The 20,172-nt window shown below is 40.3% G+C and overlaps 1 protein-coding gene across 1 annotated transcript in view; it reads left to right on the top strand.

Annotated features, from left to right (window-relative positions):
- The window catches only part of LOC126439847 (uncharacterized), a 604,845-nt gene that overhangs the window by 573,986 nt on the left and 10,687 nt on the right, over nucleotides 1-20,172 (top strand). Inside the window, 4 exon segments of the mRNA XM_050090598.1 lie at nucleotides 3,279-3,653; nucleotides 6,163-6,363; nucleotides 15,670-15,918; nucleotides 16,143-16,331. Coding sequence (XP_049946555.1) covers nucleotides 3,279-3,653; nucleotides 6,163-6,363; nucleotides 15,670-15,918; nucleotides 16,143-16,331 — 1,014 coding nt within the window.

Raw genomic sequence — 20,172 nt, 5'->3', positions numbered from 1 at the left:
GTATATGAACTGTGAAGCTGTTGTCAGTTTGACCAACTGTTTAAAAGAGTTGGCTAGAAGACATTATAGAGTGGACACCACATATTATTCTTATTACATGACTCTGTGCAGAAACACTCTCTTCCTCAAATATTTGTATGGTAAGATTAATGTGGTAATGAAAAATCAAACAGTGAAATGAGTAGAGATAGCCTTCATTACATATGTAGGCATTCAGCAGTAGAAAGGCACATGAATAAGTACCGGAATATGGTGGCTCATTTTACAAACTTTTATTTCCCTTCAGAATGCACACCTTACCACACTGTCTCAGCACTGAAGTGTGACTGATCAAGTTAGCCTGCAGGGCTGAGATAACATTGCTGCCTGTATATATGTGTGTATAGCTGAACTATCATGTTCCACTACTTGTTTATGGCCTATCTGCCACTAAATATGTCCACAATAACCTGAGTTCTTACGTTGACTTATAACATTGTCTCATAGGATTGGTTTATTCTGTCAACATATAAGATATGTTTTACTGAAGTTAAATCCTGAGCTTTCTGAGGTCATGGTTCATAATATCCCACCACCAAGTACCTCACGCTGCCACTAGATGTCACACTCAGTGAGTTATTCTTTTCCACAGTTGTGAAAATGACTTCAGTGTGTTTTGAGTTATTGTCAGGTTTGCTACACACTCTGTATGTGTTTGCACTATGGTCAGACAGCAGATTGCATAGATTTTATGCCTGTGAGCATACATAACAGCTTTTGTCTGACAAGGCGACCTTGTGGACTGCATGTTTGGTTTTCTTTATGTATATTTATAGAATAGAAAGTCTGTGTCCAAACATCAGTTTCTGAAAACAGTCAGACATAATCTGAAAAAACTCAGAACAGTTGCCTCTAAAAATTAAATAATTTTTGTGCTCTGTTAAGTAAAAAATAATTCACTAAAATGACAAAGATGCCTGTACATGAATAAGTAGTGTCGAAGTCATGTAACGGACCTCCTTTACAGCAATTTTTCTTTTTACTTTTATTTAAATTCTATATTTTGAAAATTATGGGTCATATGAAACAAATTAAAATTTGATATAGATGTGTGAATTGAATTATACCCATCAATAATAACTGAAAATGAAGTTTCATTCTGCAGCAGAGTGTGCACTTAGATGAAACTTTCTCACAGATTACAACCACATCAGTAAATCAATAATACTGGTATACCATGTTTGAATACCTTGTAAGATTTGAAACTGCTTTAAATGTTCAGAAATGTAAAACTGTGCACATCACATAATGAAAAAACGTAGCATCTTATGACTATAATATCTGTTAGTCACAGCTGGAATTGGCCAAGTCATACAAATACCTGGATGTATTACTTTGTAGGGGATATGAAATGGAATGATCACATAGGCTGAATTGTTGGTAAAGCAGGTGGTAAACAAAGGTTTGTTGGTAGAATACTGGGGAAGTGCAATGAGTCTACAAAGGAGATTGCTAAAAATCACTCATGTGACCCATTCTAGAACATTCCTCAAGTGTGTGGGACCTCTACACAAGTAGGACTAACAGGAGGCATTGAATGTATGCAAAAGAGGGTGGCGTGAATGGTCACAGGTTTGCTTGACCCATGGGAGAGTGTTTCAGTGATGCTGAAGAAACTAAACTGGAAGGCTCTTGAAGAAAGACATAAACTATCCTGAGAAACTCTACTAACGAAGTTTCAAGAATCGGCTTTAAATGATGACCCTGGAAATATTACAGACACCTACGTATTGTTCACATGGGATTGTGAGGACAAGATTAGTATAATTACAATACACACAGAGACATACAATCAATCATTCTTCCTGTGCTCCATATGAGAATGGAATGGGAAGAAACCCCAATAACTGGTGCAATGGGACATGCCCTCAGCCATGCATTTTGCAGTGGTTTGCAGATAGATAGATATATCCAGAAAGCCAGGCTTTATTTCAATTTGAGTATTACTGCTGACTGTTGATGTGATAAATGAGCATTCATTCAAAGACATTTTTCTGACCAAATACCTTGCCAATACTTAAGGCAGAAAAGTTTGTTGTGTTGTGATATAGCATACATGCATGTTTACTGTCTAAATTAAGACATAATATTTACTGTGGGGTTTATCTTATATAGCATAATGGGGGGTTCATACTTAACTTCTTGCACTTCACACAGAAAACAAATCTTAAAACAGAGAAATTTGTTGTCTATGTTCTTGTTAGGTCAGTGGTTTGTCTCCTGAACAAGCTTCAAAGCAGAACTATGTAGCTGCATAAATATCTTTATCAAGCACTTACTGAACTCCATGTAATGTACTGTTGGTATAAATAATTTACTAGTGTACTTTCTGTAATTTAATATTACGTTCTTGCCTCAGTGCCAGAGGTATAACAGGAGAGTTTCCACTGAGCTGTCATCCATTCATAAGTGCCGCCGCAGTTAGTCAGAAACATAACTGTTGTACAGTAGCAGAATTGGCCACTCCCAGTCTAAAGACACTCAATGGGTGGGATTCTAGGAGCAGCATTAAGTATCTGTGGAATGCTATCACAAGCCATGACACCTGAAAATTGAGGATTTAATGCCGAGTTATAGTTTCTGCATCCTAAATGTATCTACCCACAAATTGAGTTTTATGCTTTTGACACTACTTCTGTACAAAAACTAACCCATTGTTTCCTCTTAGGTTAAGGGTTATCATAAAATACTTTCATATTATAAGACTAACAACTCTTAAACTTTAACAAGAAAATATAGTTTTCTTATTTCTGATATGGAGTTGATTGTATTTATAAACTAATGACATTGAATATACCAAGTTCCATTGCTAAGTTTCACGTTGGATACATAGATTCTTTTTGCCTACTATAGTATGAGATCTCATTTCTGAATGTCACTGTTTGCACTCATTTGGGTACATCATTATCAGAGACGTAATTAAGGTTAGTCTGTATGAAAAAAAGAGATGTAACTCAAATTCGTTTAGTTTTATGTTGAAATGACTATTTATACTAAATCAAAGAAAATTATTCTGCAGGCTTTCCTCTTAAGAGCAGACAATAATTGTCTTTGCCATTGTCTTGAATGTATAGAAATGTTTCATTTAAATTCGTCTACTTTTGTAATGGAAAAAAGTGTTTAATTAAAATGGTAGCCATCAGTCACACAAGAAATTTTATGTAGTTTATTCAATGCTGAAGGACTTATTCAACATTTTTATAGTTACACAGTTTCACAGCTTTACATAATTTTTTCAGTGAGCTGCCGTACTGATGGTGACTGTTCACCTCAGCATCAATGTGTGCAACGGATATGTGTACCAGCTTGTGCATCTGATGGAAGTTCATGTGGTAAAGACGCATTATGTTATGGTGCTCAACACCGTGCTATTTGCGAGTGCCCTCCTGGACTGCTGGGAAATCCACAAAAGGCTTGTGTAGCAGTGGGATGTCGAGCAAATTCTGACTGCCCAGCAGAGCACAACTGTATCTCTGGAACTTGTGCTAATCCTTGCAGCTCCTCACCATGTGCTCCACCAGCTGAATGTAAAGTTTACAAACATGAAGCGCAGTGTATCTGTCCACCAGGCTACATAGGAGATGGATATATTACAGGAACATTGTGCACAAAACGTAAGTAGTCCTTAGAGTATGCAATAGAAATGAGCTCTGATGTATTCTTTTGCTCTTGAGTAGGTGTAAAAAGTGAAGCATCATACCAACAAAAGTCCTTCATCAGCCCTATTATTACCTCCCCCAAGTAATTGATCAACTCAGTAAGCAAAAATAAATGGACCGCTTGCTGCAGTTGAAGATTTTGCTTATCATACTTTCATAACAATATAAATTTCTTGTTTTCATTGTATCAATGTTGTGACCCTTTAATTTTGCTTCACACTTCTGGGCAATGTCAAAGCTTTTGTACATGCACTCTGAAAACTGTTACAAGAATTGAGCAGTATTTTTCATAAAACATTACACCAGACAAAAGTTTAAGTGTTGTTTATATTTATATGGTATGCACTAAATATGGTGTCCATAGCCAGTATAAAATTATTGCTTCAATTTATATTCATCAGTTCTTAGATAGAGAGGCATTTCAAAGTTGCAATTTGAAACTTTTCCAGTCAACATTTTGAGTTCATATGATAATGATTTATAAACTTTTCTCCTTCAACATAAGGACCATTTGTCCAAGCAGCCTCCACAATAGCCATTATCACTGCCAATTTTTAAGAAGACACATACAGTGGGAAATGACCCTACATTTGTATGGAATCACCACTAACCAGCATAATGCAAAGTCTGTGAATATGCCACTCTGTTTATCATCTTGAAAGAAATGGTATGAAGACTCATCTGAGTAAGTCCTATGTTGCAAGTTCTCAGTGGCTCCTTTACAGCTACCTACATGGGCATACGCGCTATGCTGCTATTTATCACATCACATTTTATTTAGCACTCTAATCAATTTTCTGGTTTGGTATGACAATGACAACAGGCTTCATCTAGTGTCTGATAGCTCCTTCAATAAATGTGTGTGTCCTGTTAAACAGTGTGGCTTTCCTGTCACAGTAGAAAGTTCCTACAACTTATCACTCATCACAGTTATGAGGCAGCTGTTATCAGCCACTGCAGACACCATAGTAACCTTGCAGCCAAACTTCCCCAAGTGGAGCTCCCAGCCATCAATGCCATACAATCATTTCACTTATACAGTGCTTAATTTGTGACAGTGCATGTCGGTAACCATACTAGTATATCTGAAGGGGGTGGGGGGACAAAATGTTAAAATAACATTTAAAGACATCCAAATTTCAAAAAGACAGCCCCAGATCACAATACCTGTGTGTGTGTGTGTGGGGGGGGGTGACATTTAAAATTTGAAAATTTCACACACAGAGCCTATAGGACTCTTTTGCTCCCCCTCCCCCCAACCCACTCCATATATTTTTGCGTTCTATCAGGAGATTGACTCAAATTTGTAAGCGTGAAGATGAAATTAAATATTTCACTTTCAGTGTGCATAGAAATGAATTTACAATTTCATTTCAACTTGTGTAATTTTAGTACATTCATGAATTACTAATTCTCATCGAAGACGTGTGAATAGTGATGACCAGAAACTAGGTATTTCAGATAGCCCAATAAGTACCAACAACACATCACAATGACATGATTATGTGACACAAATGAAAAAAAAAAATATGAATTTCAGTATCTCTATAAACATGTATGGAAAATTCGTGAAGAGAGAATATTTTCTACAATGCCTCGTTATGGTGTTGTCGTATGTAGATATAGTTCAGTGTGTAATCATATTTCTAGACTGTATGACCATATGCATTCCTAGATATCAGGAACAACATCATATAATACATAACTGTAGTTTCTCTGCAAAAAAGGAGAACAACTATACATAAAGTGCATACAATACCTGTGCATAGTGCTTCATAAGTTCAGTGAAAAAAAGGTTTTATTAGGCAGTATGTACAGTTATGGTATGCTCTTCTCCTTTGATACAGATGACCCAAAAATGGTCCGAAATTGACCAAACTTGATAGTCAAAAATAAAATGAGAAGAACAGTTGTGTTTTATTTATTATTCATTTTTAAGCATTAAAAAAATACAATCTATGTTATCTTTTATGTTCATGTGCACTTATGTAGACAATTATGTAAATAACATACATGGCTTAAAAGATATTTTAGATCATTATTGTATATCAAGAAATAAAATTGTTCACCATACTGCACATTATATATTCAATATATTGACATATGTAATATATTTTATGTGATGATACAGTTCCTGAGATAAATTGCCCATCATACTGCAGTATATTCACATACATTTTTATGCAATGATGTAGTTCCTGGAATTTATGAAAGCTATCTCCACAAAGTATTTTACTCCTAGATATTCTGCTGTAACAGACGTACTGCAAATTAATCACATTGTTCATGCCATTAATTTTCACCCGTTAGTATGCAGCTATAGTTCTTTTTGTGTTACATTATTATTTTGCTTCTATTTTCTCTTCTTTTTCTCATCATTACAATAGTGAATTATGTTTTTCAGTAAGTTTAAATGGCATCTGCTTAGCAAAAACTCTAATGCATGTGTCATTTTCTTCCACAGAAAATGTGACATGCCAAGCTGACAGTGATTGTTCATCAAAGATGGCATGCATTAATGACAGCTGTGTTAACCCATGTTCAGTTACTCAGCCATGTGGTGATAATGCAAACTGTCAAGTGCTTGATACAGTGCCTGTACGTACAATGATATGTGAATGTCCTCCTGGTTATCAGGGCAATGCTGCTGAGAAATGCGAAAAAGGTGAGGTATACGCAGTTTAGACTGAGTTCCTTACAAAATTATAGGCACAGTACTGTATAATTACTACAAGCTGCCAATATTTTTATTTTAGATACCATGGACAATGAGTACACAGAGAAAATTACGGATCTTAGGTCATTACACATGTTACTGGGAGAGCATTTTTGAAAGATATATGTTTCCTAGAAGGGCCATGTGTATATTTCTGATTTTTTTTTAAAGTAATGGAATAGTAAAGTCCAGTGTTGTCATTATATAGAACACATTACATCTGATATATGCTATAATTTTTATTACCAGAGACTGTATTTATTTATTCAGATGCCATCCATGCTGAATTGTTGGAAGCTTTTAAAGGCTTTGACTTCTGAAAGGAACACAGATTGCAGAGTTTTGTGTATACTATTTGATACACTTAGTTTTTAGTATAAAGGTTTCATTAATGAAAGCAAATATTACATATTAAGATATTTGTAAAAGACATTTGTTTTCATTAACCAAGTAGGCAACAAGCTCTGTAAGAAAATTAATTTAAATTGAAACTTCCTGGTAGATTAAATGTGTGTGCCAGACCAGGACTCGAATGTGAGATGTTTCTTCCAGATGTGCTAGTCCCACAAACTTCTGTGAAGTTTGGAAGGTAGGAGAAGAGGTGCTGGTGGAAGTAACATTGTGAGGGTGGGTCGAGAGTTGTGCTTGTATAGGTTAGTCAGTGGATGTATTTCCCCCTAAAGGCAAAGGTTCCAGGCTCGAATTTTTGTCCTCCAAACAGTTTTAATCTGCCAAAAAGTTTCAAACCAGTGTGCACATTGATGCAGAATAAAACTCCTTCAGAATTACATAGTTGGTGACACCATTGTCTCAATTTGTGTGAATAGTATTTCCTTTAATTTAAAATATCAAGCATTTCTCTACTGTATTTGTACTGTAGTTGGAATGGTAAACTGTTCGTGACTTTGGTAAAATAACCTGCCCCACTTATTGTTACATTTTTATTGACAGTTTTACTAATAACCTGCCCCACTTATTGTTACATTTTTATTGACAGTTTTACCAATACCCACTGCAGTTTGTAATAATGACACCACCACATACAAATTATGTAAATGAAATTTGTGGTGCATTGGGAACAGCTTACGGCATCTAGATGATATAATGTACAGAACAAGAGTATGAATGTGAACTTTGTAGCACTCACATAGAACAAGAATGTAGTCAGCTAGGAAGACAGTGTGCAAGTTCCTTTAGTTATGTCACATCCAGCTGAAGTCACTCATTAATGATTAGATCCCAAAGAGTTACCAACTTGTGGAGATGAATTTGATTGCTATGTTTCACCCACCATTTTCAAATAGTTCCCAATATTTTCTATGGGAACAAGATTGGCTGATTTACTGGGCCAGTCAATGTGCGATAGAGTACCAAACATGTAAGAACGCAGTCCTGTGACACAATTGTTGTCAGCTAGGAAGACAGGAGTGTCCACAGCATGCTGATTATAAAGATGTGGAAGGAAGAGCAACACTTGATCACAAAGAATGTTGAAATAAACATCCTGGTTCATATTTGTGGTAATCTGAAAGAGTGGGCCCAAGTCACTGTACAAAAAACATCCTCAAGATCTTACAGAACCACCTCCAGCCTTAATTACTCCTTGTAGAGTTCAATGCTTCAGTGGGCCTTTGGTACACTCGATGCCCTTCATCATTTGTGAAGAGGCAAAATCATGTCTCATTGGACTCCACACTTATGGTCTGCCAATTTCTCATTTCTGTATTTTGTGGCGTATTGAAGACATGCAGCTCTATGATGCTAAGAAACAGACCCCTTTGCAAGTTGCCCAATTTCAAATGTCCATTGCATGCAGCTCCCTTTGCAGTATAACTCATAAACTAGTTGTGATGGACCTGCATTCACTGACAGTTGGTTTGAAACCAGTTGTCATTGACAAGGTGTGACACTCCTCCAGGTCTTGTTGGCTTTTTACAGGAATGGTTACGTGACTGCTAGTGGTACACTATTGCTTGAAAATATGTTGGACAGTCCACCAATAGGGCAATGTTATTCATGGTGTGCTCATGGGCACATCCAAACATTATACCACCTTACTGCTGGTGCACTAATTGCATATAACCAACTGCCATATACACACCACTTTACTGTTGTGACTTACGTCACAGATAGAGGCTCACGTGACTGCCTGGTACCTTTTCTATACCATCTACAGGCCTCCAAAGTGACTAATATGCTCTTTTAGAGGGGTGGCTAATATTTTGGTCAGTAAACTTATATTTAGAAGGGGATTACCAGTTTGAGCATTTGTCTGATAACTGAAGGCAGCAATTCCAAAACGGTGATTTAAATTGTGGGATTGGAGCTGTTGTGGACTGGCAAGACAGCCAATCCACAGTGACAGGTAACCGAAAGGCACACGTTTAACTCACGCAGGCTAGCGTGAGGTCTGAAACAGGATACGTAATGAATGCTATCAAGAAAAGTACGTAGCTGCTGGAATACTTAACTTTAATCCACAATTGGTGAACATTGGTCTTGTTACTGTACATGCTTCATTAGATACATAGCAAAGGATAAATGGCGCCTTGCTAGGTCGTAACAATTGACTTAGCTGAAGGCTATGCTAACTATCTTCTCGGCAATTGAGAGCGTAATTCTCAGTGAACCATGGCTAGCAACGTTGGCTGTACAACTGGGGCGAGTGCTAGTAAGTCTCTCTAGACCTGCCGTGTGGTGGCGCTCGGTCTGCAATTACTGACAGTGGCGACACGCGGGTCCGTCGTATACTAGCGGACCACGGCCGATTTAAAAGGCTACCACCTAGCAAGTGTGGTGTCTGGCGGTGACACCACATTCCTCCCCCGCAAATCGGCGAACGGTTGTGTTATAAAGCTTCCGCCCGCCGTGGAGAGGACCCCATGTTGGCGTATGCGACGAGGTGGGGAGCCTAACAACAGGCGAGGCTGTGCCACCCGCACCCTGCCATTCGGTCCGAGGGGAGCTAGGAAACTCCTGAAAACCTAGTCCAGGGTGCACGCCAACATGCGGTGTTTGCGCCCGTAAAGAGACAGGAGGGGCCGAAGGGTCGACCTCCATCGAGTCGGAGCACCCGACTGGCGAAGACGACATCTGGTCCGGAGCGGGCAAGAGTTCCACGTCGGAAGACAGCTGGTCACGGGAAGCGATCGGAGGCGCGTGACCCAGGGAGGCGCTTGGCGGCTGCAGCAAAGCGTCCACTGCGGGTGTCACCGGCGGGAGAACAGGCGGCGGCGGCGGCGTGTCGCCATGGGGCAAAATGGAAAGCAGCGTCGGTAACACCTGGGGATGAGGCGAGCCAGTAGATGGGTCCCCAGGGTGCTGACCGGATGGCACCGTCGCTGAAAGCAGACGGGGAGCGGCAGAACCCGTGCGACGACAGAGGCGCAGCTGATTGAGATGCCGACGCACCTCACCAGAGGCCCCCAAAACCAGATACATAGCGCGGATGAGGCAGCGAAGAATGCGCCCTGCGAGCCAACACCGTGAACCTCGATAGTTGTGATAGCAGACAACGTCGCCTGGAGCAAAAGCAGGTGCCTGCCGCTGCACAGGAACCTGATGCAGCGGATGCAACAAAGACATCAAGGTTCGATGAGGACAACCGTGGAGCAACTCAGCCGGTGAGCAACCATCTTGGGGCTGAGATCGATACGAGGACAAAAAGAGCAACAACGCGTCCTCCCGAGAATGCGACTCTTTCAGCTTCAACATCTGTGACTTGAAAGTCTGGACCAATCGTTCAGCGGCACCGTTTGACTGAGGCGAAAACGGCGCGGATGTCAGATGTGGAATACCATTTGCCTTGCAGAATGACTGAAATTCTGTGGACATGAATTGTGGGCCATTGTCGGAAACAACAGTCTGTGGAAGACCGTCAATACAGAAGATAGCGGATAACGCTTGGATGGTGGCAGAAAACGTCGTGGAAGACATCCGGACAACAAAAGGAAAATTACTGAAGGAATCGACCAGAACCAACCATCGAGCATTCCAGAATGGACCAGCAAAATCTTATGTGTAAGCGTTGCCAAGCGGAAGTGGCTTTTGGCCATGCAAAGAATTTCCGCGGTGGTGTGGATTGTTGTTCGGCACACGCCATGCAAGAAGAGCACATTTTCGTAATCGCAGCCTCGATTCCGAACCAAGTACAGTGCTGACGAGCAAGTTGTTTCGTTCGCACTATACCCCAATGTCCTTGGTGGAGAAGCCGTAAGACAGAGGACTGTAACGAACGTGGGACCACAACTCTGGACTGATCATTATCAGAACGCAACAGCAAAACACCATGTCATACAAAAAGTCTCTCCCTGCGAGCAAAAAATCGGCAAACCAACGGATCCTCGATCCGTGACTTTGACAAGGGCCATTGCGTAGCAACAAAACGCAAAACGGTAGCAAGGACACGGTCAGCAGCTGTGGCTGTAGCTACACGACGAAAATCGATCGGAAACGATTCGACCATGTCATCGGTTTCCGCATCAATGAACATGCAAGCAAGTTTGGAAGAATCGAACGCTCTATCCTCAGCAACAGGCAAACGGAACAACGCATCGGCATTTCCGTGCTTAGCAGTGGACTGATACAAGATCTCGTAGCGGTACTGCGAGAGGAAAATAGACCAGCGAATGAATTTCTGGACTGTACGTGGAGGTACAGGCTTGGTCAGATGAAAAAGTGACGTCAAAGGTTTGTGGTCTGTGATGATTGTAAAGTGACGACCATACAAGAAATCATGAAACTTTGTAACACCAAATACGAGAGCCAAAGCTTCTTTCTCGATCTGTGAATAATTTCGTTGCGCAGACGAGAGCAATTTGGACGCAAAGGCAATAGGGCGATCATGCGATCCATCTTTGTGCGCAAGCACAGCACCGATCCCGAAATCCGATGCATCTACCATCAACAAAAGGGGTTTCTGGGGATCGAATGGCGTAAGGCAAGTATGAGAAAGCAACGCCGATTTCAACTGGCGAAAGGCGCATTCGCATTCCGTCGACCAGACGAACGGAACACCTTAACGGCGTAAGCGATGAAGCGGAGCTGAAACGGAAGAGGCATGGGGAATATATCGGTTGTAATAATTAATTTTACCCAGCACACTCTGTAGCTGCTTCAAATTCTGCGGTGAAGGCAAGTCTTGTATGGCACGGAGGTGCTCTGGGCTGGGATGGATGCCTTGGGCATTGAGTACATGTCCCAAATATGGTAAGTCACGAGCAAAAAACACAGATTTTTCCTTCCGCAAGCGAAGACCATTTCGTCGCAAGACCTGAAATAATGTTCGGAGGTTGGCTAAATGTTCTTCTTCTGTCTTTCCGCAGATCACAATATTGTCCAGATAGTTTGCTGCAGTAGGGACCGACGCACAAACAGTTTGTAAATATTGCTGGAACAATGCAGGGGCGGATGCACACCCGAATGGCAGTCTTTTGAAGTGATACAAACCAAGATGCGTGTTAACCACCAATATGCGCTGGGATTCTTCGTCCACCGGTATTTGCAAGTACCCAGGTCCAACTTCGAAAAATATTTACCCGGGCACAGTTTGTCAAAAAGATCTTCCGGGCGGGGTAAAGGAAAAGTTTCAATCACTAGTTGTGGATTCACTGTGGCCTTGAAGTCCACGCAAAATCTCAATTTTCCGGAAGGTTTCGGCAAAATTACTAAGGGCGTTGCCCAGAGAGAAGCCTGCACACGTTCAATCACACCTTGTGATTCTAAATCGTTTAATGTTCTTGCGACCTCATCACGCAATGCGTGGGGAACATTGCGCGCTCTGAAAAATTTCGGTTGCGCGTTTACTTTCAGTTCTAAATGTGCTTGATAGTTCTTAGCGCAACCAAGGCCCGGTGCAAAAATGTCTGCAAATTCTTCACATAGACGAGAAACACTGGCTGAAGGCACAGTCTGGTTCACTGATAGGACCTGATTGACTATAGACAAGTTAAACAACTGAAATAAATCTAAACCAAACAAGTTCACTGCAGAAGAAGAACGAAGGACGTAAAATGACACAAGTTTTGTTTGTCCCTTGTATGTTGCAAGAAGGCTGCACTGTCCTAACACAGGAATCTTGTGACCTGAATATGTAGTTAGCGTAACATTTGCGGCACGCAACGGGGGTGTGCCCAGTTGTTTGTACGTGTCTTTATTGAGCAATGAAACTGCAGCTCCGGTATCGAGCTGGATTGGAATCACGTTGCCATAAATGTCCAAGTCCACAAAAAGTTTATTGTCCTGCTGACGACAAGAGCGACTGTTTTGTGCAACGTGAACAGACACTGGTACAGAATCACTCGCGACTTGACGTGATTTCCGTCGATGTCGACGCACACTTTTTGTGGGATGAACACAGTCACTGTTAGAGAGAGTGGCACTGGGCGGAGTGGAATTAACTACATGAATGTCCATGGGCAAAGGTTCAAGAGCCTGAGTATTCTTGGTTCGATTCCAGCGCGAAGCCAAGGGCCTGGAATGGTTTTGAGTGTCCGATCTGAGCTTTTTCTGGCAAACACTTTGAACATGTCCTTTTTTATTACAGAAAAAGCAAATAGCTTGGCGTGACGGGCAATTCTCACGCGAATGTCTAGTAGCACACCGCGGGCATGACTTTAGCACTGCATTTGCATGCTGGCGCGGGACACGTGGCTGTGCGGACGTGCGCGAGGGCTGTTTACAGTTCCATGCAGCTCGCCCGGCGGGCCGGTTAATGTGACACACAGCTGGCGAAGTTGCAAATGATTCCTGAGCAAAGTCAAGTGTGTCTTGCCTATCCAATATGTCTATCACTTGTTGAAGGGAGGGATTGACTAGTTTCAAAATTTGCTCCCGTATACGAACATCAGAAACGTTCTGTGCAATTGCATCGCGTACCATAGTATCTGAATAAGGGAGTCCACATTCACACTCAAAAGCACAATCCCTTGTAAGGCCTTGCAAAGTTACAACCCACTCCCGATTAGTTTGACCGGCCGTACGTTTTGTACGAAAGAACGTATACCTTTTTGCAACTACATTAACTGATTCCTTGAAATAGGCATCTAAAGCAGACAAAATTTCGTCATAGGACAGAGTTGCTACGTCGCGTCGGGGAAATATTTTCACTATCACACGGTACGTCTGCACCCCTACACACGCCAATAAATGAGGCTGCCGCTCGTTACCTTGAATTCCATAGGCGGCGAGATGAAATCCAAATTGGTGTGACCACTCCGTCCAGCCTTCCATTGCCGCATCATACAGTCGAAAAGGTGGTGCAACTGCATGTGTTGGCTGCGGTAGCGGTGGAGCGGCGGCTGCCGCATCGTTTTGCATTGCACGTAGACCCTGGACGAGCTGTCCAAGGGCATCCAATAACGCCTGCGTCTGCTGATTCTGCAAGCGATAAAATTCGGACAGTACATCTGGAGATTGTGGCGAAGCCATGACAAGTAAATTAGAGCAATACGACCGTTAAATCGTGGTCGCCAAAAATGTTGTGGACTGGCAAGACAGCCAATCCACAGTGACGGGTAACCGAAAGGCACGCGTTTAACTCACGCAGGCTGGCGTGAGGTCTGAAACAGGATACGTAATGAATGCTATCAAGAAAAGTACGTAGCTGCTGGAATACTTAACTTTAATCCACAATTGGTGAACATTGGTCTTGTTACTGTACATGCTTCATTAGATGCATAGCAAAGGATAAATGGTGCCTTGCTAGGTCGTAACAATTGACTTAGCTGAAGGCTATGCTAACTATCTTCTTGGCAATTGAGAGCGTAATTCTCAGTGAACCATGGCTAGCAACGTTGGCTGTACAACTGGGGCGAGTGCTAGTAAGTCTCTCTAGACCTGCCGTGTGGTGGCGCTCGGTCTGCAATTACTGACAGTGGCGACACGCGGGTCCGTCTTATACTAGCGGACCGCGGCCGATTTAAAAGGCTACCACCTAGCAAGTGTGGTGTCTGGCGGTGACACCACAGGAGCTATTTATAAGTCTCTCTGTCTGTCTCAGTCACTCTAGCATGTGTTGAAATATGCTTCATCTGCAGTGGTATACTGCTTAGCTACATGTCAAACATTGTTGTTGGAGCATTATCCCATTTGTGCTGTTTTTTACCCATACTGTTTTCTGCTGCAGTGAGGACGATGTGCATAATTTTGTTTATACAAGATACTTTTGATGTCAGATCAATATGCAACTAGAATGGTTTCATCTGTATGCCACCTGATAAAAAATTGTCTTTTGTGATGAGCCTCATTTCAATTTGAGGTACAGTGATGGTCAAGTAGACATGAAAGGGTGTAGAAATGAATGCCGTCTTGTAGATAGCATTACCCAGTGTCATACTGGAGAAACAGTAAGAGTAATAGTCTGAAACACTGTGAAATGTTGTACACACTCATCTGTTCCAAACTGCAAGTAGTGTTAACAGTACTGGCAAAGGCTGCATGAAGAAAGTTGTAAGAGTTTGAAATGATGTGTTTATTTCAGTGCATTTATTTAAAACGTATGCCAACAGGTCTTTTATTTATTTATTTTCTTCATGCTATCAGCAACATTCAGAACTAGCTCTGTGTGTACTGTTTCTTACCTGAGAGTATTCTTTTGTGCAATTGGTTCTCCATTTCTAAATGGAACTTTTGGAAGAGAAGTGATTGAACACTCTTGACATGTGTAGGTTCAACAAAAGCAGAAAATACCAGTAAAATGACAGATAATTGGTTTTGTATGCTGCAAATATTGCCCTTGTTTTTAAAATATTTGACATACTACTCTGTACAAAAACCCTTATCCGCAAGATTGCGGAAAATCTTAAGGCAACTTTGATGTTAAATGTGGTATCCGAATTGCTAAAGTTTTAGTTTTGTGATGATCTTTAGATAGTGAAATGAGACCGAAGAATGGTTATTTTCATACATATTTATCTTTTTATAATCACCTAGGGGTCTTGCAGAATCATAAGTGAAGTATACAGTAGGCCTATTGTGCACCCTATAAATAAAACATCTATTTTAATGTTGTCCCTTCTAGAAAACTTGACTGTCTACATGCAGGGACTCTGAGGAATGAAGATACATCCTTGTTTCATGGAACATACATATTAAGTATATTAGCTAGTATGGAGTATAATGTTGCCTTTCTTTTTTAATAACTACTAGGTGCTCACCTCCAAATTTTATTAGCTCCATAAGCAAAACTTTTAACATATACATATGAGTATAATGTAAATCTCACAGTCAATTTTACTCAAGTGTTTGTCTGTGCAGCTCGAACATGTCCAGTTGGGAAGGGTCAAGTTCTGGATGAAAAGGGCAACTGTGTTTGTCCACCTGGTTATGGCTTAGATGACAGTGACACATGTATTCGTTGTGTTGCACAACAAGGATTCAAAATTGATGAAAAGGGTCAATGTGTTTGTGCACTGGAAAAAGGTATGATCATAGATGAACGTGGTCGTTGTGTCTGTCCAGTCCAAGTGGGTTATCACTTGGATGAGAAGGGATATTGTGTAAAAGGTAAATATATTTTATTTATTTATTTGGGGGGGGGGCATCTTTGCATAACTTATTATCATCAGTTTAATTTGTGTCCTGCAATATTTAACAATGTTATTATATACTACAAGAAGAGAATTCTCACAGATTCTTTACAGATCTCAGTACAGAAAAAATTCTTTAAAAATGTTTAAACAATGCTATACCATGAAGTTTAGTTTTCAATTTTATCTTGTTTTTAACAGACAAATCTCCAAAATGTAATGATGATGATGATTGTGCCGATGAGATGTACTGTAATCAGGAAACCAAGACTTGTGAGAATCCATGTCGAACTAAACAGTGTGGAGTGGATGCATACTGCAGTGCAAGTAACCACCAGGCAGTATGTTTGTGCCATCCTGGATGGTCTGGAAACCCTGAAATTGCTTGCAGTAAGTACTTAATTTTGCAGGTTAATTAAATTTTGTGTCATCTGTTCTGCCTGACATCTCATGCTCACACTTCTTTTCATACTACGAGTAATTACGTGGGTGAGATACATGTTCTCCAAAATACCCAAATTTCTACACCTGCGGCTACTGACATATTTCACATAGTGCATGGCAGTTTGCATATTTTATCATTACTAGTCATTTCCTTTCCAGTTCCAATTGCAAATTGAGCAAGGGGATGATGACTGTCTATATGCCTCCATATATGAGCCCTAATTTCTGTTATCTTATGTTTGTAGCCTTACACAAAATGTACATTGGTGGCTGTGGAATTGTCCTGCAGTAAGCTTCAAAGGCTGGTTCTCTAAATTTTCTCAACAGTGTTTTACAAAAAGAATGTCGTTTTCCCTCAAGAAATTCCCTTTTGAGTTCACGAAGCATCTCTATAATTCATAGATGTTGATCAAACCCATCAGTAACTAATCTAGCAGTGCACTACTGAATTACTTCGATGTCTTCCTTTAATCCGTCCAGATCCTAAACACTCGAGCAGTATTCAAGAATGGGTCACTCTATTACTCTGTGTGTGGTCTCCATTACAGCTGAACAACAGTTACCTAAAATTCTTCCAAAAAATCGAAGTCAAGTATTTGTCTTCCTTACTACTGTTCTTCTGTGCTCAGTCCATTTTATATTGCTTTCCAACATTAGGCCTGGATATTTAATCAACATGACTGTGTCAAGCAGCACACTACTAATGCTATATTTGCACCTTATAGGACTGTTTTTACTACTTATCCACATTAACTTTCATTTATCTACATTTAGAGCAAGCTGCCATTCATTACACTAACTAGAAATTTTTTCTAAATCATCTTATCACTCAACAATGACACATTCCTCTACACCAGTGTAATCAGCAAACAGCTGCAGATTGTTGCTCACCTGTCTGTCAGATCACTTATGTATGCAAGGTGACCAGAACGAGTCTGAAAAGCTTGTAATAGTGTTGCAGAATGGGTTGTTGCCGAGAAACGATTGTTAAGGAAAAAATTCAGTATATTGCACTGTTTTGAAGTAAATTAGCATCAAAGTTAGCCATTCAGGCCGTTGTGCATGCAAATTCAAATACCCCACCAATGATAGTGTTGCCAAACATGTTCTTCATTTGGTGTCCTAAAATCAAACAAGAAAGTGATACAAAAATTGGACAAGGGGCCATAGTAAGGATTGAATCCAAGCCAAAGACTGAGCAGTCTTTGTCGCTGTTGTCTATGTTATGAGAATAACTGTACTAATTGCATCTGGTGGCATGCTTGAATTTGCATGCACAGTGACCTGACTGACTAAATTAAACACTAATTAAATCTGAAACAGTGCAACCTTTTGAATTTTTTTCTTAACATTTATTTCTTGGCACAGCCTGCCCTGCAACACTTAAAAGCTTTTAAAACTGTTTTGGACCATGTTGTGTAGAAAATAAGAAAGGTCCTATCACACTTCCCTGAACTTCTCCCAACAATATCCTTGTCTCATGAACACTCACCATCAAGGACAAAATAATGGATTCTATTACTTAAGATTTCTTCAAGCCACTCACATATCTGGGGATTCCCTATACTTGTACCTCCATTAACAGTCTGCAGTAGGACACTGTGTCAAACACTTTTCAGAAATCTGGGAACATGGAATCTGTATGTTACCCTTCATGCATGGTTTGCAGGATATCATGCAACAAAAGGGCAAGCTGAGTTTCTCACGAGCGATTCTTTCGAAAGCTGTGCTGATTTGTGGAAGAAGACTTTCCATCCCAAGGAAATTTATTGTATTAGAGCTGAGAATATGTTCGAGAGTTTCTGCAGTAAACTGATGTTAAGGATATTGGTCTGTAATTTTGCAGATACAATCTCGCACCTTTCTGATGTACGGAAGCCATCTGCATTTTTTTCCAGCCACTTGGGACTTTCCACTGAGTGTGAGATACATGATAAATGCAAGCTGGGTAAGGGGCCAGCGCTGTAGAGTGCTCTCTGTAAAACTGAGCTGGGATTCCATCTGGACCAGGCCACTTATTTGTTGTCATCTCTTTCAGTTGCTTCTCTTTTCCTTGGAGAACCTCTGATTCTCTGTCAGGATTTTTCCCCCTTAGTCAGAAAGCCAAATTTTAAGGCATCAGCGACTTTGAGTGCGTGATGGCCAGGAACCATGTGGCTTCTACCTTTTTGTTGTAGGAGTAGGATTTTCTGGCAGACAGCTACTAAGTCACCTGGATGGTGTTCAAATTTTTGTGGCTCCAACTCACTTGACAAAATTTGTCAGTCTTTTTGAAATTAAGATTGTGGAACAAGAATTAGACTTCAGATTTCATGGATACAATTTAAATTGTGATAGAGATACTGGACCATGACAAAATCACTAATGTCAGTCAGATAAGTGAAACAATACAAAAATTTCTGAACAACAAGGCAATAGACGAACAAGGATAAACTTCTACACACTAACTTGTCCAGTTTTATTACTATCGAATCTGAACTTAGACATCTAAGAAAAGCAAAATTTCAAGAGTCCAGGACATTAAGGTGAGATTTCTTAGAGTTCTTAAAAGGTGCTATAGAATAGACAAGATAAGGAACACATTCCTAAATGACAAAAAATATTAGAGCTATCTGGAAAGTAATGCCCATTTCATGTAGTGTGGGAAGAAGCAGGAGGGAACGGAACAGTCATTACACTAACTTACACAGTCGGATCTGTGCTTACGGCCATGAAAATTAGAAATCCGTGCCTACAGTAGCAGTCAAAATGAGCATTGCAATTTAAAATCTCACCGAATGTAAAATCCTTTTCGTAATTTAGTTTCTCGTGACAAAAAATATCCAAGCTGTCCACTTCCCTCAGGAAATATATACTGTAATATGGATGGCATGTGATGACCATAGGTGTTGTGTGTCAGATAATGGAAAGTCCTGTATGAAATAATGACAATGTGGAAAGGATAGATTGCTACTTACCACAAAGAGAAGGTGCTGAGTCTCATGCAGGCACAATAAAAAAGATGCTAAAATATTAAGTGTTTGAACAAGGTGGTCCTTCCGAAACAGAAAACACACACACCCATTTTCACACAAGCGCAACGCACACAAACATGGCCACTGTCTTGCAGACACTGGAGTAGTCAGGCTACATTTGTCCTTCAATTCTTACACAAATTATACTATAATATAGAAAGGATAGAGTGTTACTCATCACATAAAGAAGGTGCTGAGTTGCAGACAGACACAATGAGAAAGACTGCTAAAATATTAAGCTTTTGGGCAATGTCCTTCTTCCAAAATAGAAAACACACATACATTTTCATACAACTCACACGCACATGACCACTGTAGTAGCTGGGCTCCAATGTCCGAAGACACTGGCCGTGTATGTGTGAATTGTGCTTGTGCTTGTGTAAAAATATGTGTGTATCTCCTATTTTACAGAAAGGACCTTATCTGAAACCTTAATCTTTTAGCTATCTTTTTCATTGCACCTATCTGCAGCACACTGCCTCCTTTACGTGGTGAGTAACAGTCCTTTGTTTTCATATAACAGTATCATTTGTGTAAGATTTGAAGTACAAATGTTAATGATCATCAAAAATTTGGCTTTCTGTATTTAGTTATCAACAAATAGGTATAAAAAAATTGATGAAAATATTCATGAAAATGGGTATTTCATGATATCTCAACTCTCAATGGTGTGTTTTGTGACTAAATTTTTAAAGTACCAGATTTTCTGTGATTGAGTTCCAAAATTCCTTTCTCTCTGTTCAGTAGGCCTTCTCCTTCCACATCACAAGAGA

Source organism: Schistocerca serialis, chromosome 1 (assembly GCF_023864345.2).
Source record: "Schistocerca serialis cubense isolate TAMUIC-IGC-003099 chromosome 1, iqSchSeri2.2, whole genome shotgun sequence".
Lineage (NCBI taxonomy): Eukaryota > Metazoa > Arthropoda > Insecta > Orthoptera > Acrididae > Schistocerca > Schistocerca serialis.
The sequence above is the reverse complement of the archived record's forward strand: the minus strand, read 5'-3'. Positions and strand labels throughout refer to the sequence as shown.